The sequence below is a fragment of the Apteryx mantelli genome, chromosome 4 (assembly GCF_036417845.1).
Source record: "Apteryx mantelli isolate bAptMan1 chromosome 4, bAptMan1.hap1, whole genome shotgun sequence".
NCBI classification, from domain to species: Eukaryota; Metazoa; Chordata; class Aves; order Apterygiformes; family Apterygidae; genus Apteryx; species Apteryx mantelli.
This window is the reverse complement of record NC_089981.1, coordinates 23,772,179-23,797,277: the sequence shown is the minus strand read 5'-3', so window position 1 is coordinate 23,797,277 and position 25,099 is coordinate 23,772,179. Positions and strand designations below refer to the sequence as shown.

At 56.4% G+C, this 25,099-nt stretch overlaps 2 protein-coding genes across 2 annotated transcripts; one reads left to right on the top strand and one right to left on the bottom strand.

Moving 5' to 3' along the window:
- Positions 1 to 9,140: 9,140 nt before the first annotated feature.
- SYT8 (synaptotagmin 8) lies at positions 9,141 to 15,623 on the bottom strand. Its single transcript, XM_067295502.1, has 9 exons — positions 15,361 to 15,623; positions 13,118 to 13,237; positions 12,500 to 12,657; positions 11,791 to 11,886; positions 11,411 to 11,578; positions 11,026 to 11,193; positions 10,230 to 10,347; positions 9,893 to 10,026; positions 9,141 to 9,661 (listed from the first exon to the last, which is right to left on the bottom strand). The coding sequence occupies exons 2-9, from the start codon at positions 13,218 to 13,220 to the stop codon at positions 9,428 to 9,430; spliced, it is 1,179 nt and encodes a 392-aa protein (XP_067151603.1). The 5' UTR covers positions 13,221 to 13,237; positions 15,361 to 15,623; the 3' UTR covers positions 9,141 to 9,427.
- A 647-nt stretch (positions 15,624 to 16,270) lies between these two features.
- On the top strand, positions 16,271 to 23,714 carry LOC106497037 (cytosolic 5'-nucleotidase 1A-like). The gene is made up of 7 exons (XM_013957818.2): positions 16,271 to 16,375; positions 17,497 to 17,583; positions 18,179 to 18,346; positions 18,841 to 18,970; positions 19,641 to 19,763; positions 20,782 to 20,960; positions 21,413 to 23,714. The coding sequence occupies exons 2-7, from the start codon at positions 17,539 to 17,541 to the stop codon at positions 21,713 to 21,715; spliced, it is 948 nt and encodes a 315-aa protein (XP_013813272.2). The 5' UTR covers positions 16,271 to 16,375; positions 17,497 to 17,538; the 3' UTR covers positions 21,716 to 23,714.
- Positions 23,715 to 25,099: the final 1,385 nt, after the last annotated feature.

Below are 25,099 nucleotides of genomic sequence, written 5' to 3'. Positions count from 1 at the left end.
GTTCTGCCCTATATTTTAAAGAGATTCAAGTATTGCACTTCTGGACTAGGCTCTTCCAGGGAACCACCGCAGGTCCAAGCTATCCCTCATGGCCATCTCCTTACCCTTATACTACTGTTTGCCTCCTCTTGATCCTTACAAGCATTAAATGGACAGGCACTGTGTCCTGTAAAGCACCTCATTCACTGCATAGTCATGTATCTGGACTAACTAATCCAGCATGGCACCAGATGACATCATGTTTCCATCTATCACTACCTAGATCCCATTTGCTATGGTTCTGAATGGTCCTCCAGTGCCAGAACTGGCTCTGCTCCTCTACATGATCCCATCCTGTTCCCTGGTCCTAGCACATCTGGAAGAAGCAGCTCTTATTTCCAAGGATGATACTGTCAGCAAGGACCTAGGCCTTCTGCTTAGCAGCAGGTGTGCTCATAGTGAAAAATCAGGCAGGATCACTGAGCAGACCGATGTCTGACTCCCCTCTGCCTTCCCAAAATCACATCAGAGCAACACACATGGCTCCCACCCCACCCAGGACATTCCCTCTCCCTCTGGTGTTTCCCTAAAAGAACTTCCCACACTCTATTTCTGCTGCCACCAGACACTAGGAACAGCTACAAAGGAAGGCCATAGCCTTTGCATCTTGCCCCAGCACTGTCCTAAACACCCCACAGCAAGTCATCTCATTCACTAATGCGATAAGTTAAGGCTATTTTCCTTTTGGCTCTTCATCTTCAGGGCTGCTGCCAGACAACACAGCCACCCTACCCTTTTAACTCCATGCCATCTTCCTTGACAAGGAGTGCTTCAGGCCTGCCATGTTGACACCTCCAGGCTGCAGGGACGTCTCCAAACCTACCAGCATGTCCTGATGGCACTCCTGGATGTTCAGCGGGTACCGTGCCCTCACAAACTCATAGGCTGCCAGCAGTCTCATGCTGTGCTTGACCATCAAATACTGGATGACACAAGTAGGACCCAGAGAGTAACCATCTCTACAGTGGATAAGGACACGCTTCCCTTTCTCCAGCGAGGCTTCGATGCACTCATTGATGTCCCGGAAGCAGGGTTGCCCCAGTTTGCGATGGTCCCCATCCAGGGGAGCTTGGATGTCAACCTTGAGGCGTGACCAGCTGTGCCTGAACCCTCCCCGGCCGCAGGTGCAGGGAATGACACTCAGGCTGCGGTCGCAGGGCAGGCTGCTCATATCAATGATGTTGTCAATGCTGTTCTTGCACAGCGCCCGCCCGCTGTAGGCAGCATTGAGGTTCCCCAGGTAGATGCAGTCTGTTATCCTAGCGATGATGGGTTCTGTGAAGTGGAAACACACAGACTCTCCTAGTTTTGGGCCACTGGGATCCTCAGGATGCAGGTTCTTTTTCCAGGTACCCCTGCGAGATTTCTTGGAGCTGGCTTTGAACAGAGGGTTAGAATCCGATTCGGAGCTGCTGCTCCACGATGGTGGTGAGAACAAGGAGAAGCAGCTGGAAAGCTTGGCTTTGGAAGGGGGGTCCGCTGGACAAGGCAGGGGAAGACCTGGGCTAGGACTGGATCTGAGAGCACAAGAGAGGGATGCCTGCACTGGGGACCATGTGCTATGGGCTCCGCTCTGAGCCTCATCCATCTGCAAAACAGGAAAGGACTGGTGAAACTGCAGAAATTCATCCCTCCACTGCAAGAACAAGGAGACATGACCTAGCAGTAGGCTTTGCCCAGAGCAGCACTTGGGGTCCAGCCCAGCAGTAGATACTAGAGGCCCTGAAGACCTTGCACATCACTAGCCCAAATATCCAGCCAGCCCGTTCCCCTGGGACAGAGGCATGAACATGCAGTGAACACTCACCTGGGCCTGCGGACCACTCTGCCAGTCCTGGGGTGCTTGGTGGTTGAACTGGCCATCCCCTCCTGATGACAGTGACAAGCAGAATGACCAGGGTGTCCTGCCAGGCTGCTGGGCTACAGATGCCACATCCCCAGGCTTCTCTTCATGTGCTTGGCTTTTATTTGTCATCAAGTTTGGACAAGAGCCTGTAGGAACAGAACAGCTCAATATGGACACGCACAAACACTCACACACAAGCGTTTTCATTAAAAACATTGGCCTTGTAGAGAAATAGGGCGTTTAATGAGCCGTTTCACTCCACAGGGACAATTTTCAGTGTGCTCTGCTGGAGAGGCTTGTGACTCACTGCGAGCTGGAGCTGGGAGGAAGAACAGCATTTTAAGCTGAAATCGTGGGGGAAGGGGTGAAGAGCAGCTGCAGGGAGAAGGAAAACAACAGTAGACCCCGCTGGATAAAGCCCCTTCTGACTACAATAACACCTGGGGGCTTTCTGAGCTGGAGGCTGGGAAACTGTAGGATGTGAGTAGCAAAAATATCTGCTTCTAACCTTTGGTCCTCAGCAATAGAGATGCTCTATTCAGAGTCAGGATTAGGATCTGTTGGTTCCCAGCTCAGCCCTAAGCTCAGATCTCACTCCTCTCAGGAACATTTTCCACTTCCATTAAGGGCACTTTGGCTAGAAGGTCCCTCAGACCCTTCCACAGCCCAATCCTTTCTCCATGGTTCGGTACAGCCCCATAGCCTAGGCCCTGTGAAAAACCTAACAGCTAACACCTCTGTCCAGACAGTGGTCCAAACCCAGGCCTCAAGCAGCTGATGTGTCCGGGAGGTGACCCTTCCTGCAGTCCCATGGAGTCTGTCCTTCTAGAGAGCAGACTCCTGATCACAGTCCTCTGTGTGTTTGCTGTCCTCAAATCCTGCATGCTAAAGACCAGAATAGGAGCCAGAACATCTCCAGAGAACAGACTGAGACCTCTGTGTTTTTGAATGAGCAAGGTTTCAACACATTTCAGCATTCTTGAAAGGCCTTTTAGCCTCTACACCAAAATGACTCCCCAAGGTCAGTGACTGCCCTGCACACCAGTGGCCACCTAGGGACTGATCCTTCACAAATCATCCGTTTCAAACCCACTGGCTTTTTGCAAGTACCGTGTAACCCCAGAAGGCATGTTTAAGAAAAGTTGGCAGCTGTGAAGACCCTTGACAGCCTTGCCTACCTGAGCAGCACTGAGAAAGAGCCATGGGAGAAGACAGTTGCAAGGAGATGGGCCTCTGGAAGGTCTTCTGGAGGTGCTTCACAATCAGGCCTGGGAAGGCAGGGGATGAGCTCACACTAGGAAAGGGCAGAGCTGGAAAAACTCAACACAAAGCCCCACCAAGAATCCTTCAAGAACAGGCCCAGAGAGCAACTCCTAGAAAGCCACTTGGCATGAGCTGCTACAAAGAGAAAGGACAGTCCTGGTCCTAATCACTTGCCCCCACCCCATGTCATGGTGCAACATGTCTTTACTGGATAACGCAAGCCTAAAATGCAGCCAGACAGAGTCTTTCAGGCACAAAGAGCTGGCAACCTGCATCCAGTGTGAGATCCAGAGTCAGACCAGAGTTTAGAGCATATCCAAAAGTCAGAATACAACCCTTTAAAGTAACTCAGTAGAGAGACCTTCAGGAATTTGTTTCTTGCCTGTGTGAACGTGTTCTTTGTCACATCCAGAATAAAGTTCCCCACCAGCTATTCATAACGCTAAGGCCAAGTGTTTTAACTGGGGTGAGTGATGCCCTTCATGCCAAAATTCAGGCTTCTTTGTCAAAACTGGTCTGACTGGTACATAAGTTTAGAGCAAAACGCTCTCCATCCAAGTGTGCAAGGCCTCTCCCACAAATATTCGCCCAAGCTGGCCTAGTTAACCCAGTACACAGCCAATTCTGCAAATGCTGAGGGTGGATTTCATCTGAACAAATCCAGATGTTGACTACGCAGAGGTCAACATTTGAGCCAGCCACCTCCAGTCCCTTCACAGGCAATGGAGAGAAGTGGGTATTTCAAGGGTGCAATTTTTCTCATCCTAAGGCAGATGGATGATTCATGCCTTAATGTGCCTGTTTCTCACAAAGGGATTGTTGTCCCCGGATAACTAGCTCCGATGGGGATGTCTGCAATGTCCATTTTGGTAGGAAGGATGATGAAACCCTTGCTGAGTTTCACACTTGTGTGGAGACCTACTGTCTTCCCTGCCTCTGCTACCCGTACTTAAAATGAAAAATGAATTTGGGTGTCTGCAGGTCAAGGCCTCATTTCAGCTTGGTTTAACTCTTATTCATCATTGACTTCAAGCTTGTTTCTGTTTAAATTGAACTGCAATAAAACTGCCCACAGGGGTTTCATCAGCTTTGCGTAAAGTTAGTAAGACTGGTTGAGAAATCCCCATTTTATTAACATGCAACAAATCGTCACAGACACAGGCGCTAAATCTGGCTTTTCCAGGAGATTTACTTCAATTGCCCTGAAAGGACATTTCTGAGGTGATCTTTTATACCGAATCAAAGGTAAGAAGACGAAAGACCACCTCACAGACCCTGCTTAAGCCTTCTCAAATCCCTGTGACACAGATGCGGACCGACCATTTTGAAAATGAGAAAGAGGAGGCCAACGAGATGGCCCAAGGTGACACGGGGAATCGTTCCTGCCACGGGGGATGGAGCCGGTCCACACCCACCGCCCCGCGCTCTGGCCAGCAGCCCGCAGCTTGCACCTGTGAGCCTCAAGTCCACTCTGCCGTACACCGCTGGTGCCCTGGCCCCACTCACCCGTGACGCCGTCCTTCTTTGGGTGGCATTTTTTGTCCGGCAGCTTGAAAGCAATGAAATCCTTGTGCCGCTTCTCCGACGGCTCCATTCTGCTTAGGCCTGAAATATCGAGAAGAACAAGGTTGGGACGTGTCCCCATTTGAAACAAATTAGACCCCCTGCAGTTTCACATCCATGGACATTTTATACAGGCCAGCTGGATACAGGAGTTAGCAGTACCACCCGCTCCATTTCATGGCCACGCAACTGGTGTTGAAACGACCTGACACACTGATGCTGCTGCCCAGGATGACCTGAACTTCCCCAAAGGGACCCGTGAAACGTCCCCCCGCTGCTCAGGGCTGGCAGATAGAAAGCAAGTGAAGATTTTGGTCTGTCTGGCACAAAGTTCAAATCGAAAGAGCAGTCGGGGAGCAGGGAGGATCTCTGCACTCTCGGTCTCAGCCCTATTTTTCATGCTTAGTGTGGGGAAAGAGGCGTTTTCCTTCCTGCTGTCCCAGGGAAGAAAATATCCCCCGCGCCGTTTCTGCCCGCAGCAGTGAAAGATGCACCCTGGTGTGAAAAGGCGACTGCTGTGCGGCGAGCAGAAGGGGAAAAGCTGCTTTCGCAGCGGACTCAGCCAGGCAGGAGCGCCGGGGCACCCCAAAGCGCGGCAGCGTGCGGCCCTGCGCCCCCTGTCCTGCTGCCCTGTGCCCCCTTGCCTGCTCCCGCGCCGCCCGGGAGCCCCGCGTGCAGGCACAGCCTCTGCGCCTCCGCGCCCCCGGCCCGGGCATCCCCGTCGCACGCACCCCTCTCTCCCACCGGAGTTTCCCAGAGGCCTCTTGGCCGGCGGGAGCCATCCCTCCCGCCCCGCGTCGCACCCCGCCGTTCGGCAAAGTTTGCGCCCCCGGGGCGTTTTACCGTGCGCAGGGGCCGGACGCGGGGGCCTGCGGCTGCCCCCCGCTGCCCCCCGAGGAGCCGTTCCCGGGGAGCAGGGCGGCGTGCCGGGCAGCCTGGGAGATGTAGTTTCGGTGGGAAGCGTGGCCCCGCGGGCGAGAGGCACTGTGGGGCCCGGGGAGGAGGGTCGCGCCAGCCCACCACCGCTTGCGTCCCCTCCTGCGCCCAGGCCGCGGGGTACCGGCTTTCACGGCGCCCGCGGGAAGGTTTCTTCCCGTGGCCCTGCACCTTGCAAGCTCCCGGCACCGGGGACGCTTCTCCGGGGCCCCCCTTCGTGTTCGTGCAAGGCGAACCGCTGCCCCTGCTTGTTTTCCAGGGAGTCAGACAAAAGCAAACTGCTTTCAGGACTCTCTTGCTTTGCCTCTGGGTTTTGAGCCAGGAGGCATCACGATTTCAGCTTTTTTTTTTTTTCTTACCTTCCTTCTGCAACCACAAAGGATGAAAATGTACTTTAGAAGGAAAAGCTGCAATCTACATAAAACCCCAGGAGGCTAGGAGCTGCTGCTTTTAAAGAGAAACACACACATGGCAAAATATATGTTTCACCATAAAGTTTGAGACATAATGATCCTAGTTAAAACATATTTGTAAAATAGGCACACTTACTTTTCTTGGGAGAGAAGCTCAGATAATCTCCAGTGCTCAAAACCTGTGGGACTAGGCAAATACACCAGGCCGGAGCGCAGCCAGCACATACGCAGGCTGCACAGTGACAGCCCGTAATCATTTTTGTCCCGCTGGCAGACAAATTATGACAAGCATGCACAATGCTCAGCCTCCTCCTGGTGCAGCTTTAGCAGCCTCATTTCCTAAAGTAGAGGGGTGAATGCCATAAACCCACTGAACTACGGAACGATTTGCTTTGGGAGGGACTTGTGGAGGGCACCTGGCCCAAGCCCTGCTTGGAGGTGGGCCAGCTTCAAAGGTAGATGCAGCCGCAAAGTCAGAGCAGTCAGATCCAGGCGAGCTGCGAACGTCCCTGAGGACGGGGATCCCACTGCCCCGCTGGGCCTGGTGGTCCCAGGCGCTCGTGCCCTCAGGCTGCTCCCATCGAGGCATTGCTCTGCTGCCCGTCTCCCCACGAGTTTTGCATTAAGCCGTTCGGTAGACAGATTTCCAAGGAGACTGACACCAGGGGATTCCTCTCTCTGAGGTATATTCCCACCTGGATCTGGATGTAAATAATTCAGATCAGGCTGTGAATCTCATAGCAAATCCCTCACTTTTCAGCACTTCTTGCTTCCTTTCATGGACCCTTGCCCAGCTCCCCCACCCGTGGGGCAACCCACACCCTGTGCCTCCTCACCAGCCCCAAAGACAAGCACCGACCTGCGACTCGGGACTTTGCAGCCAGACATGCCCACAGCTTGTTGCTTCTCAATGCTGTCAGGATTTAAAGGGCTCCTTTCGCTGCAAACCCATCTGTGCAATTTGGGATGGTTTCTAACACACAAGAACAGGGAGTCACCAGAGTTTTATGCAGGCTTCCTCTAACCCGCAGGACCAAGGTGCATTTGCTGCATCCTGTGGTGCTCTTCCATGCCAGGATGAGACCCAGGCTAATAAGCCTGCTTACAAGCTGAGGAGGAACTGATTTCCCCCTCATTTAACCAACAGAGGTTTGATTTATTATTACATGTCCCATGGGGGAATCTACCTGCTCTAGAAATGCAGTTGCATGTTCAGCTCTCCACGTACAAGTACATCATCCCAGCTGGAGACATGTGGGAGGACAGCTGACCTTGCCAAGGCCACCAGCAAGTATTGATGGGGACACAAGAGGAGCGCCCAAAAAAAGCATATCTAAAACCAACCCAGAGATGTAGTCTGGACCCCAAACCCCATTCAGAGATGTTCCCTTCCGAACAGCCCGTTCCATCTTGGTTTAAGGCCGAGGCTCTAATTCACTCGGTGCCCTTTTACAAGTATTTCTCAGGTGACTGATTTTCTCCTCCAGTTCATTAACTGGAGCTATTGCAGGCTGTTTTCGCAACAGAAGCCACACTCCACTTGTTACAGCTATTTCAAAACAACTGTGTCATTTCTTCCTTCATCACAGCCACTGTTAAGCCTAGGGAACATTTATTAAGCAGCAGACATAGCAGGGTTTTGGTTTTTTTTAAGTTAAGCTCAAGTTATTAATCTCTACTGAGAGTTTTCACAACCTTCCTCAGCTTCATAGTATTTGCTTAACTCTCCAACAGGCATTCAGAAGCACTCCAGATAACTGAAGATTAACTGCTTTCCAGTATTAGTGGGTCTTCAGTGACGGGTCCGGCTCTCCCCGGCTCTGGAGGCCAGACGATAGCTATTAGCATTGCTTCTGCAGCTCCCTACAGGATGCCCGCAGGATGCTATCGCACCCAGTAGCACCGGTGCTAATTACATTCCTTTTGGCTTTTGGGCCCAAACACAGCATGAGGCCAAATCTTCCATATGCTACGGCTACTTTGTAGTACAAGGCCAGGAGGCTGGAGTTGTCTCCTGGAGTATTTTAGAGAAAGGCAATTCCCTCCTTTACCCTTCCCATTCTGTTCCTTCAGTGGGAGCGAGGATGCAAAGGCAGGCATCGGTGTCAAGGCACATCGGAGCAAGTCTGGCTTAAGTCTCCTCAGTTAAAGCAAAAACTCGCTTGAGAGCAATCCCCTTCCTAAACATCTCCTCGAAATACACATTCAGGGAGCTGCTGGGGCACATCCTTCACGCTGGCCCTGCTGAGCCCTGGAGGGTGCTGTGCTGGAGTCAGCCCAGGCAGCCGGGTTTCCTCCTGCAGAGGGTCAGAGGAGCTGCCCCCGAGCCACCCAAACCACAGCATTGTGGGGACAGGTGGGAGATCGGCCTCTCTCAAGCACACCACGAGGGACCTTTACTTACACACCCCTACCCCAAGGCACCACGAAGCAGGACAGAGGGGACGGGCGGGCGTACAAGGAGCCTCCAGGGGATGCATGGTCTGCCCAGAAGAAACACAAGGAGGCAACCCAGCCTTCAGAATAGCCACCCACAGCAGGAAAGCGAGAGGACGAGGGACGAGGGACGTGCTGTAGTCCCCCTCCCTGACAGCACCTCCAGGGCGCAGGGCAGACGGAGCCAAAACTGGTGCAGCCCCATCTACAGGGATGATGGCTGGAGAGTCCCATCCCGAGCCACATCTCAGGGCACGCAAGGCAGCACGGGCCCAAAGCGGGCCAGGAACAGGTTAACGGCAAAGCAGCAGGATCAGCCAGGAGTCCAGGAGCTGGGTTTGCTCCCTGGCTTCATTTCATTTAGCATCTTGCCAGGGCGCAGAGCATTCTTATTACAGAGCAAAGAGCTCATCCCACATCTCTGACACCTTCCTCACCAGCCCATCCTCCCTCTCCATGTTTGAAGCCCACACCTCTTAGGATCCTTCTCTGACCTACCGCTCCTCAAGATCTTTGCCTTGTTTGAAAGTCTTCCCTCCTTCCACCTCCCCAGGACATGGTTAGGAAGCAGCCAAGAGCTCACCCCTTGCCTGGTTGTTCACAACCGAAATAAATACCCACTCCAAGGTGCTAGCACATCAGTCCTCTACTTCAAAAGTATTGACAGACTCACTGCTACCACAGGAGCTCGAAGCTCTGGGCATATCTCCCCTCCACCCGCCAGCGGATGTGACGAGCTGGTTCCTGTGCCCATGCCGTCCCCTCCAGCGTCCTCTGCCCGCTGTCACCCTGCTCCACAGGGCTGTGCTGTGCTGGTCGCTGCTGTGCTGGGCACTAGCAACCAGCTCGCCTCTCGGCCAGGTCTGCCCAGCCCAGTCCGTGGTTGCTCGTGTGTCCTGCGAGGGCAAGCTGAGGGAGGCACAGGAGCCCCCTATCTGGTGGGCAGGGGCAGCTTGAGGTGGGTTTTCAGCCCCAGGGCCTTGTCGACCACGTCCACGGCTTGCAGACTGTGCCACTGGGCGACGGGTCGCCGGGGGTTGGACAGCATGTCGGACCAGTGCCGGAGCTGGTTGCCTGTGGCCCGGCAGCCCAGGAAGAGTTTGCCAATTTGCTCATTCTTGGTCACCTTGTCATGATCCCAAACGGAGATGACCAAGTCCACGTTCTGGGGGGAGATCAGGAAGACGGTGAGCGGGAGGCAGCTTGCTCACCGGACGCTGTCTCAGCGCTGCCGGCCAAGGCTGCCCAGGGAGAGGGAGCATGCGATAGCAACCGCGGAGGGTCAGGCACCCGCGGGTGCAACTGTGCCTGTGGTCACGCGTATGGCATCACCAAGCATTACGGGGGAGTGGGAGGAGCGCTGATTTGGGATGTCCTCCGGGCAGGGGAAACCCACCTGAATCTGGTTGAAAGGCACCTCAAAAACAAACACCTCATTGAAGTAAGGGCTTAAGGTATTTTTCTTCACGCTTGTCTTCCTCTTCTTCCACTTCTTCCTGTTCAGGATAAGATGCACTTTGACAAAAGGATCTGTGGGAAGAGAGCAACATGGCTGGGACAAGTGACAACTATTGTTTGACCCGCTTGGCTGTCCCAAGCAGAGCAGGCGTGCCTGGTAATGGGGTCTAACCCCTCTTTTCCCACGTGCCACTCCTCACTGCTATCATCAAGGGAAACTACACCCGCCCTGGGCAGGGGTAGAGAGAGATCTGAATGTAAGGGGCCCTCCTGACCTGACAGCCCACGGGAGTCCATCCTCTTAAGCTTCCTGGCTTCGACGACCACCACAGTCAGCTTGCCGGTGCTGGGGACATAGCGGAGCGAGAAGCAGACCTCACCGAGCTGCTCTTGCTGTTGGAGAGATGTGAGTAGTGAGCACCAGATGGAGAGCCAGGGCTGAGGAGCCTGCAAGGCCAGCCCAGCTGAAGCTAAAGCACCATCTCAGGGCTGGTTCCCAACTTCTCTGGTGCTCTCTCCTCCTTGCCTTTGCACCCAAGGGGCTGCTTTTGCTCCTCGGAGAGGCGGCAAGGAGAATGTGCAGCTTTTATCATAAAGATGCCTCTTCTGCTCCCTGGTGATGTGATCAGACCCAGTTCAGCTTCATCCCCACCAAAATCTGCTCCTCCAGGTCGGCTCCCCACATGGGTGCTGTAGGAGGGACACAGGATCCCCTCGCCACCCGAGTCGGGAGCCTCAGCACCACTGCAGCACTTTGCAAGCGAAGCCAGAGCTCTCCCTCTTCCAGGGTGCCAGGAGGGAGAGCCAGCGCTTCTCCTGCTCCTGGCTCTTTGCATCGCCTTTTCCTTGCTGCCCAGAGCAGGGAGTGTGTGGGAAGCAGCTGCCCCCACAGCAAGCCAGCATGCTGCAGCGTGAGAGGCAAGACCCCTTGCTGGAGCTGCTGATGTAGCGGGGAGCAACACTACAGGAACAAGAGCTTGGGAAGGGAAAAGGGGATGAAGCCACCAGGAAGGAGATCTCCAGGACATTGCTCTTCCGGGTCAATGTCCCACCCAGCCTCCCAGGACCAACCTCCACTTTGCTGGCAGCTGCGAGGTCGCTCCACTGCTCAATGGCACGCTGCAGGTTGACGCTGGCCAGGGGCAGGCGGACCTCCCCGATGATGTCGTGCTTGGCAAAGCGGTTGAAGTCATAGACCTGCATCACCAGTGTGGATTCGGGCACCTCTGCCTGGGGCACCTGCAGGAGGGGATCCCACAGCACCCTTCACTCCACTGCTGCAGCCCTTCCTCACCAGGCAGGGGCAGCACACGTGGCAGCAGGTCCTTCACTCTGCGACTTCCCCATGCCTGTGGTGAAGGCACCTCTCTGCCCAGATATGGTTGTGCCTTGGGAACAGGGTCCATGCAACACTCTTGATGGGACCAAGGAAGTGTCAGCAGTTCTTGTTTCTTACCTGGAAAGTGAAGCTCTCATTGAAGACAGGGTTCAGGGTCTTGCGGTAAACCTTGGTCTCATACTTCTTCTTCGTGTCGGATGTTAGGTACACAATAACATATGGATCAGACGTCCCCCCACTGTCCATGGCCTTCAGGTCAGCTGCCTGCTTCACACCAACTTTCATCTGAGAAGGAAGAGCACACAAGGTGACTGTGCGGAGGAGGACAGGGCCATGCGAATGGAGCAGTCCTGGGGGCTCAGCGAAAAATGGCAGGGTATGGCCTGGATATTGGGGTCTACTTCGATGGGCAGTGAAGAGGGACCGTGCAAGAGAAAGTGCTGGGGGACTGGCAGGAGAAAGACCCCAGTGGTTCGCCCCAGCGTGGGGAGTCCTACCTCCTGCGTGCGGAGGTTGTACTCCAGGGAATACTGCAGCTTCCCGCGCTGCTTGTCCTCGGGGCTGCGCTCCAGGTCTTCCATCTCGGGCTGCACCTGTGGCAAGGAAGCAGCACTCCCCTCGAGCCTGGCACAGGGGCCTGGGGGTGCTGGGCCAGGTCCCTGGTGCAAAGCTACTCCCACGGAGGCTGCCTTGTGCCACGTCGCAGGGACGGCGCAGCCGAAGCAAGCCTCCTGCTCCGCTCCGAGCCGGCGAGGCCAGGCACCAGGCTGAGCACCCTCCCGTCACCCCACTCAATGCATCTGACAGACCAAGATGCTTTAGACCTCAAATTTCAGGAAGTCCCCCTGCTACATACTGGAAACCAGTCAGAGGCCAGGCAATATTGATAAAAACCAAGCAGCATAGCCTGGGAGAGGCTCTGTTGATTTACCCCTGTAGCCTACGCAGGGTCCCCAAGCTGCAAACCAGAGGTTGCACCCCATCCCAAGCCTTTCCTTCCCCATCCAGGTGCAAGGTGAGATCTCAGGGCCCAGCTAGAGCCACACACAATAGCAGCTTTATGGCAACACATCCCCTCTCCGGTCTGGAACGCACCCTAGAAGTGCCGAGGTGTCTCTTGGCAGTGAGGTCCAGCTGGACACCCACCACGGAGCCCCTCGGCTCCCCGCCCAGAGCAAGGGGCGGAGGGGAGAAAGCACAACGTACGAGGCTGGCTGCGGTGGGGCTGCTGAAGGAAAGCAGGTTGACTTTCTCCTTCTTCTTGGGCTTCTTCTTGCCGCAGCAGCACTTGACGATGCAGATGAGGAAGAGGAGGAGGAGAACGGCCACAGCGACGGCCACAGCGATGAGTGCCCATTTGGGTACTGGTGCAGCGTTCAGAGGACAGAGGTGAACAGAAGAGTTAAAACCAAACAAAACCGCATAGAGCGCATTTAAATCCCCCTCCGGGTTTTTTCAGCATTAAGGAGTTGTACTTTCAGTGTTTCCTCTGTAATCGCGAGGGCTGGAAATTGATTCTCGCTCTAATTAAAGCTGAGATTCTCCTGCTGCAGCTAACACCATCCCAAGCGCTGGCAGCACTGTATCGCGTCCCTTGCTCCTCCTTCGCTCGTCTACCCCCTTCAGTAAACGCTCCCCAGTCTCGCCACTGTCTGTCACACAGAACATCCCCCACATCACAAGTCACAGTCACATTCTGGCTGCAAATCTTCTCCCGTACCAGCTCGCCCCCAGCAGCATTACTGCAGACCTTTCGGCTTTCCAGCAGCACGGGAGACCCCAGGCGCCCGGGAAAGACCCTGCACCGCCCCGGCGCGTACTCACGCGGGATGCCGGCGAGCAAGCCGCCGGCGAGGCCGGGCCGCGTCGGGGCGCTGCGGGAGAGCGGCGAGGCGGTGGCGCCGCCGCCGCGCGCCTCCTTGGCCATGACTCAGCCCAGGCGACCTGGGAAAAGCAAACAAAAGTCAGAGGCAAGTGGCCGCCTCTGCAGAGGTGCGTGCGCTCCTGCTCTCTCCGCTCGCAGCTCTGAAAGAGCAAATACGATTAAAACGCCGAGATAAAACTCAGCAGAAGCATTCAGGGCTTGGCCACTTCCGAAACTGGGCGTGCAACCCTCGCCCGGGACCCCGTCGCAGGCCAGGCCCTGCCGAGCCCGCTGGCCCGCGGCCAGCCCCGCTCGGCGCGGACAAAGGCGCTCCTCCCCGTAGCTCGCCGTGACGGAGGCGGCAAGGCATGGCCGCATTTACCTGGGCTCCCCCGGCTGCCCGCGCCGCTGGCAGGGCGTCCCCGTGGCATCAGCAAGCGCGGCCGCCGCGCGCTGCCTCCAGCGCCGAGCGCCAGTGCCCTGCACGGGCAGTATCCCTAGGGAGAAACCGCCGTCGTGCTTCCCCCGACCAAGCTTCTGCTGGAAGTGTCTCACGGCATCCAGAAACGTACACGCAACGTTTTGTTTTCTAAAGGATTCCCCAAGCGTAACTAAATGATTCATTAAATTCCGTGCTATTATCGTTTGCCGTAAAACAGCCCCGAAAGGCCCCGTCTTCAAACAAAGCCCTATTGTAGCGGGCATTGCATCCCCACGTCCTCACCCCCCCGCCCTTCCCTGCAGCCGGGTCCCAGGAAGTCGGCACTGGGCTTTGCATCTTGCCCGCGCACGGCTAAGCGTAGGGATCAGCATCGTCCCTGTTGCCCTGTTGGGAAGTGAGATGCGGATTAAGCGACTTGCCCAGGGTCATGCGGGACGTCGGTGCCTCGGGACGCCTGCGCTCAGCTTGCAGCTTTGCGACCAGGTTTTAGCAGTGCGTTTCTCCTGTCGCCCCGGGTGGGAATGGGAATGGGTGGGAATCCGCGTGTTGGTGCGAGCTGCTGCCCTTGTTTGCACGGAGCGGCGCGGCCCGCGGTGCTCGGGCCCTGACTCACTGCCCGCGAGGCCCTGCCAAGCTGAGCCAAGTGGGGGGGGCAGGCGGAAACGGGGAGAAAGCTGGGTGTGCTGCAGCAGGCAGCTCTGATCCAGCCCCGGCATCTCAGGAATCCCGTTCGCACCAGTGTCTCCCATTGCAAGACAGCAGGCATGACGGGTCCTGCACAGACATCCCCTGCGGAGCGGGCTCAGCGGAGGCGAGCCCCACTGGGGCCAAGGTCCCATGTGAGATCCTCTGCCACCGACCGCTCCGCAAGCTGCCCTTTCCCTGCCGGGGACCGCCGTCGCTGCGGGCCTGCAAAGCGGCCCCGGTCCCTCCGCTGGGCGAGCCGCGCAGGCGCCATGCCCCCGGGGCCCCTCGCGCAGCATCGCACGACGTGCTGGTCTGCCAACGCGTGTCTGCACGCCGCCCCGGTGAGGAAAGGCTTGCCCTGGCCCCCCGGGGCAGATCTGAGCAGCTGTTTTGGCAGCCATGGTTTTGGTGGGATTTGCCATAATTGCAATTAAATCCGCTGCTGCAGCCAAGCGGGGCGCTCTCCCCCCGGGGGAGACGGTGCAGCAGTGGCGAGGACGCCCGGGGAGCAGCCGAGAGGACCCGCGAGGAGGGAGAAGGGCCAGCATCCCGCTCCTCGCCCCATCCCCATTCCCAGCTCCCCCCGGGATAGCAACGCAGGGATGTCAGCTGCTGGAGCAATGGGGACTTACCGCGGTGCTCCCTTCCCCGCCTCGCCGTCCGCGCCGGGCTCCCACCGGCACCGTGCCGTGCCGTGCCGCAGGAGCCTCCGAAGCAGGAACTGCCGCTGGGCCGGGCGAGGGAGCGGGCGGCCGGGCGTCGCGGCGCGGCCCCACCTCAGGGACGGGAGCGCTGAGATTTTACAGGGCTGTTCCACGCGCCGGGTTTATCTCGAGGGAGGGGTTTTCCCCGTTGTGTTAGCTTTGCGCTGCGAATGCCTCCCCGGAGGCAGCGCGAGGCTCACAGCCCGCTGCCCGCAGGGGCGCTGGGTGCTTTCGACGCGGGCTCAACACGCAACGTGCCGAAGCGCCCGCCGACGCCAGCACGGCCGGGCGGATGCACCTGTTGCCTGAAATTTATGCGTGCTCCTTCCTCCCCTCGCTGCCAACTAAGCAAAGTTAACCTAAAACCCACCTTGTCACGGCTGAAATATGCGGCGGTGCCGGAAGCCAAGAGCGTGCCGCGACATAAGACCGCGGGAGGAAGGAGCCCGGTGAGTAGCGTCTGATGACGGCAGCGCAGGACGGCCGGACCCGCGAGCCTGGCTGGATTTTCCGGCAGCTGCTCAGGCGTTGCTGCAGAGAGGCGCGCAGTCTTCCCCTCGGCCGCCCGAAACCGAGAAATCCAATAAAACGGGACCAAAAGAGCATTTTTGTGCTCTGCCCAGCAGTGGGGGCACAGGGGACCGTGGGGCGATGGGTGCCAGCGACATGCTGGAGGCACCTCCGCTTCCCAGCTTGCTTCCGAAAAATCCGTCAGGGACGGGAGGTTCGGTTTTGTGCCGAAAGCTGCACATCTGAGCAGCCTTTTCGCTTGCTAAACTCAGAGCTGGTGGTCAGAAAAGAAGGGAAAAGCAACCCCGAAAATGCTGCACCGAGGGCGCGAAGGCGGAGAGCTTCTCCCCGGGGACCACCGGGCTCGCCCGCTTTGCAGACCGCTCGCCTTCCCGAACGCGCAGCCCTGCATTTTGGGGCAAAAAGCACGATGGCGCCGCGTGCCAGGGCTGTGCGAGGAGACGCCCGGAGGCGAGTTATAAATAACCCAGCTACGAAAATAGAAGCAACCGCGGTGCCTTGCGGCTGCTGCACGCGCAGGTCGAGGCAAACCTCGGCGGAGACCCTACGCCTGTGCGGCGCCGCCTGGGAAATGCAGTCTCGCCTCCGGGCCGGCCGCTGCAGCCGGGCTCGGCGCCAGGCCGCGGGGCTGCCTACAAATCCCGGCGCGCCGGCGAGGCCCGCCTGCTTCCTGCCCGCCGGGGGAAATATAAACAGCAGCATCCCCTGCAAGGGCTGCGGGGTTCGGCTGCTGCCGCCGGACGGGCTGCGCCGGGGAGCAGGGAGAGCACACGCCGTGAGTTTGGTCGTCTTTGCTTTTTCCAGCTTTAGCGAATTCTTGACTGTTTCCCAGCTGGAAGTAAGCAGAGGATAAGGTACGTGCTTTGCTGCGGGGCTGCAAGATTGGCTGTCACTCCGGCTGCTTGCAGTAGAGACCCAGCTCAGCAGGCATCCTCCTCAGATGCTTTTCTGCCTACTTGGCACCACATACATATATATTTATGTGTGTATATCTATCTAGTATATAGGGGTGTGTGTGTATATGGAACTGTATATATATATATATATTTTTTTATGTGGTATATGCACCAGAGATATGTGCACGTGTGTGTGCGGGGGGGTATATATGCATATACCTGTGTATACAAGGTGCCGGTAAACAATATTGCAGCTAACCAGAGGCAGTTCAACAGAAAGGAGAAGTCAGACCGGGTGTTCAGCTTAAAAGAACGGCGCAGAAGTTCAGTGTGTCGCCGGGAAGGGGGACCCGGCTCCCTTCCCCTTCCTTTCACTTCGTTTTCACTTTCAGAAAAGCGGTTTGCTCCCCGCCACTGGTTTCGAAAGGAAAATTTCTCCCCGCTCAGCAAGCAAAGCCTGGTGGTGATCAGTCCCGGACGGCAGCGGTCTGGGACTCCACGGGAAGAAACCCCATCCCTGCAGGGGCACAGACAGAGCGAGCGGAGCGACGCTCAGCACCACTCGGGTTTCCAGCCCCAAATGGCCAGCACAGGTTTTGGCCGCTTCTGCAGCTGCAAGCCCATTGCTTACCCAGCAAACTTGCTTATTTGCAGATACAACTTTGTCACGTAAACACAAAGTGGCAAGAATGGCGCTAAGGGCACGGCTAAAAGCCTGCCTTTGAGATCTGACCCATTTTGACCACAGCTCCTACTCGCATCCGCTGAGTCTCCGAGCCCTAATTAAAGGTGTCTCCCTAAAGAGACCTGTTTTGCTGGAAAAAAAAGCTTTGCAACTTCTTTCAGCAATTCCCCCAGAAAAGTGGGGGAAAGCGAGCTTCGGCTGAAAACTAGTTTTCCACCATGCTCAGCTGGACCTATCTGGCCAGCTTTGCTCACAGCAGAGCTATCGTCAGCAAGAGCAGGCTCACTGTTTGGGCTGCTCCACGAGGGGGCAGGATGTCTAATCCTCTTTCCCTTTTTTTTTTCTTCCCCTCTTCATTTTTCCTCTCTGAACTGGACACGTTGTAATGCATCAGTTTAATCAGAGACTTGCTGTCGGCTGGAGCTGAACGGGGAGGATGGCAGAGCCCGAAAGCACCGTTCTGAACACCGACGTGAAACAGGTCAGTTTGTCACTAAATGCAGATGCGGTGCTTCCCAAGCTTAACCCCCGCGTGTTTTGCAATGTCACCCTCGCTGATGACAACCACAACATGATGTTGCAGTGGCCTGAACTGCTCGTGCCCAGGCAACCGGAGCCCTCAAGTGCAGAGGCCGTGGCCAAAGAAGCCTGTCTGAGGGCCGCGGGGTACCTCTAGGTGCCGGGGAGGTCCGTGGCTTGCAAACGGGAAGAGGCTGCGGGGCCGAGGCTTTAAACTTGCTGGCAAGCGCAGAGTGCAGAGCGCCTCGGCAATGCCCCGCTCAGCACAGGGAGGTGACTGAGGCCACGCCGTGCCCAGACCTGCCTAAAGGATGGAGCAACCCCCTCCGCGTGAGCCGTCCTCGGCGTGCGTCACACTTACCCGACAGGTTGGGCTGTCACAGCCGCCCGCCCTGGCCTCGGTGGCCCGAACGTCACTCCTGGCACATGTCCCCCGTAGGCCCTCACAGGCGTCAGCAGAGCCAGAAGCGAAGGGGCAGGTGTGATACCTCCAACACCCGCCCCAGCGCCCCCGGCCACCTCCCCCTCCTGACCGCTCTTTCCTCCCGGCTCCGCAGAAGGACCCCAGTGAGGCGCTGGTCATCGCGGTGACAACCAGGGCCATCTTCGACCTGGAGGAGGAGCACGCGCTCTTCCTGGCCAAGGGCAAGGACGAGTACGTGAGGCACCAGCAGGCCAACCAGAACAAGCCCCTGCCACCGGGCACGGCCTTCGCCTTCATCCAGGTGAGCCCCCAGCCCAGCCAGGGCCATGTGCTAACCCGGCTTGGTGGCTTTTCCGAGCTTTCCAGCCTCCCCCTCCAGCAAGGAGAGCTGCCACATCAACGCCTCGCTTGGAGCACAGGTTGAAAGGCCATTTCCATCCTTGCTCCCAGCTCCGTGCTGACCATGTTGAGCCACTCCTGGCTTTCAGCCTCATTATTCCCATCCTGGGGTGAGGATACGTGTGTCCTGGCCCCACTGGAGGCTCTGGCAGCAGTGTCCTGCTCCCTGCCCTCCTGGGTCTGGTTTTTGCGGGATGCCCGCGCTGCCTGGCTTCCTGTAGCACACTCAACGCTGTATAACGACAGCTGTGGAGCAATGTCCTCTCTGTGCCCAGCCTCCAGCCCTATCCACCAACTGCTCAACCACAAATCAGAGCCCTGGTAAAGTCATCACCAGTGCTGAGCCAGTCTGAGCAACTGCTGGAAGCGTTTGGTGCCTGTGTCTGCTTCTCGCAGGCGGTGCAGTACGTGAACGAGCAGCTCCTGGCGAGCGACCCGGCGGAGCGGGACCTCTTCGATGTCATCGTGCTCTCCAACAACAGTCCCGAGAGCGGCACGCGCATCATCAACAGTGCCAAGCACTACGGTACGGGGAGCCCAGTGCTGCCACGCGGCCACCTCTCCTTCGGGGCGCTATGAAACGGATGCGGCAAGAAAGGGAGGCATCAGCGGCAGTGCAGACCCTGGGGCCAGGAGCCACTCAGCCACCAGGGAGAGGTGGTATTTTAAGGGGAAGGGGTAATTTTGGCAGCAGAAGTCAAATTCCTGCTGGCTCCAAGCAGCTTTCCTGGGATGTCAGAGCACATTGCAAGGGCCACAGGGGAGTCTGACTCTCCCTTCTGCCTTATCCGTTGCACAAGGCCTTACACCGGTGGGAGCTGGCAGCATTTTGTGCAGCCTCTGCATCCTCAGGCAGCCACTCGAGAAACCGGGGCTATAGAAAAATCTCAGTGTGGCTTTTGGAAAGGCTCCTATAGGAGCGATGGGCAAGAAGATGCAGCAGGAACAGCGGCAAGTTCCCTGCATGGCCCTGGGGAAGGTCGCTTGGTACTAATGATTTCTGCCACTTCGGGCAGCCCTTCCGTGATCCCCAGCATGGTCAAGGGACAGGGCTGTCACCTCCTTTACAGGGAAGGGGGTGTATCCCAGCTTTGGGGCTGCTGCGTGCCGAGGTCGGGGGGGGGGGGGAAGAGGGAGGGGCACAAGGCAGAGGTCACCGTCCCATAACAGATTTTGCTCACCCCCCCGACCCGAAGGCTTGGACATCTCCAAGTTCTGCTTCGTCAGCGATGAGGACTCCACGCAGTACCTGAAATCCCACCAGGTGAAGCTCTTCCTCTCGGCCGACAGGACGGACGTTTGCAACGCCCTCCGCAGAGGTGCCTTCTCCTCTCTGTCCCGCGCAGTCCTCTGGCCCCGCAATGGGGTGTCCTTGTGCCATGCCCAGGTCCCGTGGCCCCAGACGCGGCCCTGTAGATGGGCTGCGCTTTCCCAGAGCAGCCGAGTGCCCAGACATAAAGCTCAGTCTCGGGGCCTGTGGCTGCTCCCTAGGTGAATGAGAGGGAGCACCTGAGATTCCTGGGATTTAGTAAGGGTGCTATAGAAGTTTGCTTTCTTAGTACAACAAAAATTAACCACGTGCTTAATGATAAGGACCATTTTAAGGACATGCTTGACCTGACTGGGAGGGGTATGGTCTCCCTAACAGCTCTAATGGGGTTAATCTCATTAACGTGACTGATTTGCTTGTGTATTGAGCGCAGCAGCTGGCCAAGCTCCTTTTCAGTGAGTAACAAATCAACTACAGCCTGACCAATTTGGGGGAGGGATGGGGGGGGGGGAAGGTGTTCCTTAGCTACAAAGCAAATTCCTAAAATATCCCTGGAGAATATTGTTGCTCTAACAAGTGTCTCATCTGGGGTCCTCAGTCTGCAGATGAGAGGGAGCAGCTTGGAGGAAGGGAGCCATAATTAAGCCAATTATACCAATCTGATAGAGGTGCCAGTCCCTATTACTCACAGCATGACGTGGTAAATCTGGGTGTTAAACCTGGGCTTGGCAGAATGAGTGCATGCCAGGAGGAGGGCGGCCTGTGCCTGCTGTATATGCAGCCACCCGGGATCTCCTAGCCCTCAAAGTCTCTCCAGACAGCCTTCGGCCAGCAGCCGCTTCCTTGACCCCCAAATAATGTAGCCGCAGAAAGGCTGGGCTGACCCCCACAGAAACCAGCCTGGCTTGGAAAGCCCAGCCCCACCAACGTCTTTTCCAAAGACATTTGTGGTGTCAGACGGGGCCACGGCAGAGGTCCAGGGAGCAGCTGCTCGTGCACGAGCTGTTCCTTGGATGAGGTGTCTTACCTGAGCCCCCCCTCTTACCCCCACACACTGTGTCTTGCAGGAGTTTCTGCAGCGCTCGTCTTCCAGCAAGAGGTACAGACCCCCAGCACCCAGCTGCGCGTGGTGTTCGATGGAGATGCCGTGCTCTTCTCGGATGAGACGGACCAGGTCTTTCGGGAAAAGGGGCTGGAGGGAGCCGTGCGGTACGAGAGGGCCATGGAGGCCGTGCCCATGGGAGAGGTGAGCTGACCACCCCGTCTGCACAGGCAGTTTGCACCAGGCTGCAAATGTCCCTCTCCTGCCAGGGTTTTGCCATGAGCCCCTTGCAGCAGAAAAAGCACAAATCCTTATGGTTTCCCTTCTCATTAACCACTCCCCAGCCATTGGTGTGGGCCTGATCCAGCATTGCACTGGAGATGTCTCCTGTAAATGAGCTCTGGGTCTCAAATAGCTGGAGGCAGGCCAGCCATGGTCACCCATGTCACTGCCACCTTTGGGACCTTTTGCCATCCAAGTCACTGCAGGTTTCAGACCCAGCGGTGCTGCTAGCTGGGATGTGCTTCCCTGGTCACTCCAGGATTAGCATTAGCACCACAGTACTCCACTGTCTTCTGACCACCCCAGGGTTTGAACCAAGGCCAACGTACGAACGCACAGTGCCAACCCGTTCCCAATTCTCTGTGCAATTCCAGGGTCCTCTGAAGGCTTTTGCCATGCACCTTGGGAAGATGCGAAAGAAGTTCAGTCAAGAGAAATCCCCCATCCGCACCTATCTGGTGACGGCCCGTAGCGGCCGGGACATGGGCATCCGAGCCATCAAGACGCTTCGGGAATGGGGGTTGGCCATTGATGAGGCCTTCTTCATGGACGGGGCTCCCAAGGGCCCCATCCTCACCCAGATCCAGCCCCACATCTTCTTTGACGATGGCCTTCATAACATCCAGGGGGCTCAAGAAGTGGGTGTACCCTCTGCCTGGGTCCCCTCACAGTGCTGACGGGCCAGCAGTCCTCCCTCCCAGCAGCACATGGGATTGGGTCATTTCAAAGCAAAACTTCTGGTGGGAAGGGAAGGATGTCCCAACCTGCAGCAAGCAAACCTCAGGGAAAGGGGAAGACAACATTGCATGAGAGTGCCGGCTACCAGACGAGGCTTTATGCTCATTTCTGCTCCTGAGACGAGGTCTGTGCTGTCCTGGGATGAAACCAACAACTTCCCTGCCACTTTCCTGCCCTGTAGGGCCTGGGTGCTTTTCTGTTCTCCAAACAGAAGCGATGAAGCTATCTCAGACACAGTCTCCAAGATTTACTCTCTGGCGCTCTGGCCAATGCCAGCCTTTGATACGCTGCCTCAGCCGAACATGCTCCTCAGCTCGATTTCCCGAGGAGGCGAGGCTGATGTGTGACTGAGTCCTTCTAGCAGCTCTGTGCTAATCGCAGAGCAGAGCTCTGACCAGCTCCAACCAAACCTGGCAGAGGGAGAGCGACCTCGAAGGTATGAAGGTCCTACAGATTTTGTAAAAATGGATGACTGAGTTGAGAAAAGAAACCTCAATCTCAATCAGAAAAACCCACGTACAAGAGACTACAGCACAAATCACCTTTTCTTGGGGGTCACAGGCAGAACGCCCTTAGGAGACCCAGCTCTGTAAAACACTCAGCTCCTGGGGCATCCTGTTTCCAAAGGCAATGCCTTTCCCTACCTGCATGTTTTCAGGACAGTCCTGGGAGGTGCTGAGCCACGAGGAAGCACATGCAGGTCCCAAGCCTTTCCACGGACGTGAGCAGTGGCCACCAGGGGACACTGTGCTGTGCTCCTGCTGCAGCCCAGCCGTCACCGTGGCCCCAGGGCTGCAGGGGACATGAGTCACGAACCCATGGGCCCCTTCTTGCAGCGAGAAAAATGAGCGTGCCTTTAAGAACCTGCCGAAAGTAAGCCTCCTGGGGGGCTCCCCTGGTCCCCCCCAGTGCAGCTCTGCCTTGCTAAACGGTCTAAAAAAGGTTGCTGGCCTCCCACTCCCGATGACACTAGAAGTTCACGGCCAGCATGATGTTACCTCTCCATCTCAGCTTTTCTGCAAAATTCTTAAATGCGAATTTTATGGTAGACCTCAGAGAAATAGAGATCTCTGAAGAAATTTTTAATCACATTTGGTTGAAACTCAGAGGATTTCATGAAACTGAAATTGCAGCATGAAAAAACATTAGCTGAAAAACAGCTGGCTGGCCGTAAGGACCAGTAGTACTGGTATCGCCGACTGGCCCGGTAAATCCAGCCTGCTCCGGTGTTTTAATCTCGAACCACTTGAGCTTCCCGTGAAGGGGCTCAGGGCTTGCACTGCTCCGGTCTCCAGAAGGGCACATCAAAGCCTCCCCAAATGCACAAAATCCCTGAGATCACCCTCACAGGTGCAAAATTATCTCTCTTGGGGCTCTTTTTTTTTTTTTAAATCTAATCATCACGCTCTCAAACGTGCTGGTGGCTCGCGGGCTGCCCACGTCTTCTCTGTGCCACGGCCATGGCTGTTTTACCCCACTTGCAACAAACCAATTTGCCTGTCATGTTTTGTCCTCATTTAAATATTGGCCCTAGTTTTGCTTCCAGAAGAACCCAGCAGATCCCAAACACTGTTAGCAAAGATAAGAATGGGAAGACTGAGCGGGGACATGGATGTGGGGAGGGATTGACCAGAGCTGGTAATAAAAAAAAGTACTAACTAGCCTCTCCGGGCAGGGAAAAGTCGGTGCCTGGCTAAGGGAGAAGCATGATATACGTGCGCGACGGGGACCTCCTGCCCACCTGCTTGCAGCTAGTGTGGGAACGTAAACCCAGCAAAATGCTAGTCCCAGCTGCCAAAGGACTTGGGGATTATGGCCAAAGGGGAGGAAGATTACAGTGTTTTTATACGTCAGTGGGATTAGAAAGCAATTTTTTTAATGGTTTTGCAGGTGTCACTCTCACCGATGCTTTTTCCTCCAATAAAGATACATATATGATTTGCTGGTGTTGAGAGTTCTTGTCCCTCACATTTGTGTTCAACGATACAGAAAAGGGGGGAGAAATAACTCGGTGTATCTCTGCAGACCTTAGGTTCAACTATCCAGACCCTGTCCACACATATACAGGCAGACATCACATCGAGCAAGTCAGGCTTGGCTTAGTACTGCTGAAATCACAGGAAACCTTCAGCGGGCTTCGGATGAGCTACCTGCAGCACGAGGGACATCAAAATCAAGCACTGAACTGCAGAAGACACCAGAAGCCTTAATTTAATAGAATTTGCTCCCCAGCCCGCGCTCCCTTCGCTACCTCCGCGCTGGCTCCCATCCGAGCGACAACAGCATCAACTACTAATCGTTCGCTAACACTGCCAAGCGCTCGTCATCTTCGATCGCTGAGCAAACGTTAATTAGAGGATCCTCCAAGCGTGCCTGCTAAGCAGGTGCGGATGTGCGCTGCGGTTTTGCAGGGGTCAGGTACCCCCCTTGGCACGTCCCGCGGCCCCCTTCGCCAGGCACAACAAATCTGTTGCCGCAGAGCGGCGGCGAGCGAGGTAATCGCCATCCCCGCGGCCGGCGCGTGCTAAATTTAACGCCGACCCGGGCGATGACTCCAGCGAGAGGGGATTAGCTGAGTCAAGGCCAGCGCGGACGGGCACGTCCGGCAGGGGGGCCCTCACCCCGCTCCAGAAAAGCTAATTTTGTGCAGGGTGAAGCTGGCGCACGTGAGCGATTGCACTGCGCAGGCTGCTGAGGACGGGGCAACGCAGCCACGCGCCCGTCATCCGGCGCTCTCAGCACAGGCGGAAGGATGACGAGGCAAAATGTGCCTAAAACATGCCCAAAACGGAAAAAGGGAAGGAAGCATCAAGCTTTGGGGGGATTACTTCATGCGAGGGCTGCAGCGCCAAGCACTTCTGCTTCAGGCTTGTCTCAGAGAAGGACTCTTGGCCCTCACCTCCTGCGCTCCCGCGGCTGCTCGCTGCAGCGTCTCCTCGCCACGCTGGCGGGAAGGGCTGGTCCCTTCCCCTTGCCTTGGCCGCTCTCTGCGTACCCACGAGGTTGTCCCCGTCTGCCCCAGCCGCCTGTCGGGACCTGCCCTTGCAGGTGCTCTGACCCCGTCCTTGCTGCCGGCCCCATGTTCTTCCCCGTTCCTTTCTGCCCTTCCACTTCGGCGAAGGTTTAGCATCAAAAACATCCCCCAGCAAGGATTTCTGCAGCTTAACTGCCTGCCGCGTGAAGAACCTCTTTGTTTTTGTCTTAGAGGCATCTGCTATAAATTCACCCCATTTAACGCTTGGGACATTGCTGAGGTCTTTGCTTTCAAAGCCGTTTTAACATCTCTCCTGCAGGGGAGGTTTGCGCAGAGGTTTGCTCCATGT

Bases quoted from the DNA above. Each gene is read 5' to 3' on its own strand.
- SYT8 (XM_067295502.1), bottom strand. From the start codon at position 13,220: ATGGCCAAGGAGGCGCGCGGCGGCGGCGCCACCGCCTCGCCGCTCTCC. The intron at 10,027-10,229 runs GTCAGGAGGGCC...CTCTTCCCACAG, and splicing joins GGACTCCCGTGGGCTGTCAG to ATCCTTTTGTCAAAGTGCAT. The intron at 9,662-9,892 runs GTGGGTTTCCCC...ATCTCCCCCCAG, and splicing joins TGCCTTTCAACCAGATTCAG to AACGTGGACTTGGTCATCTC.
- LOC106497037 (XM_013957818.2), top strand. From the start codon at position 17,539: ATGGCAGAGCCCGAAAGCACCGTTCTGAACACCGACGTGAAACAG. The intron at 17,584-18,178 runs GTCAGTTTGTCA...CCGGCTCCGCAG, and splicing joins TGAACACCGACGTGAAACAG to AAGGACCCCAGTGAGGCGCT. The intron at 20,961-21,412 runs GTGAGCTGACCA...GTGCAATTCCAG, and splicing joins AGGCCGTGCCCATGGGAGAG to GGTCCTCTGAAGGCTTTTGC.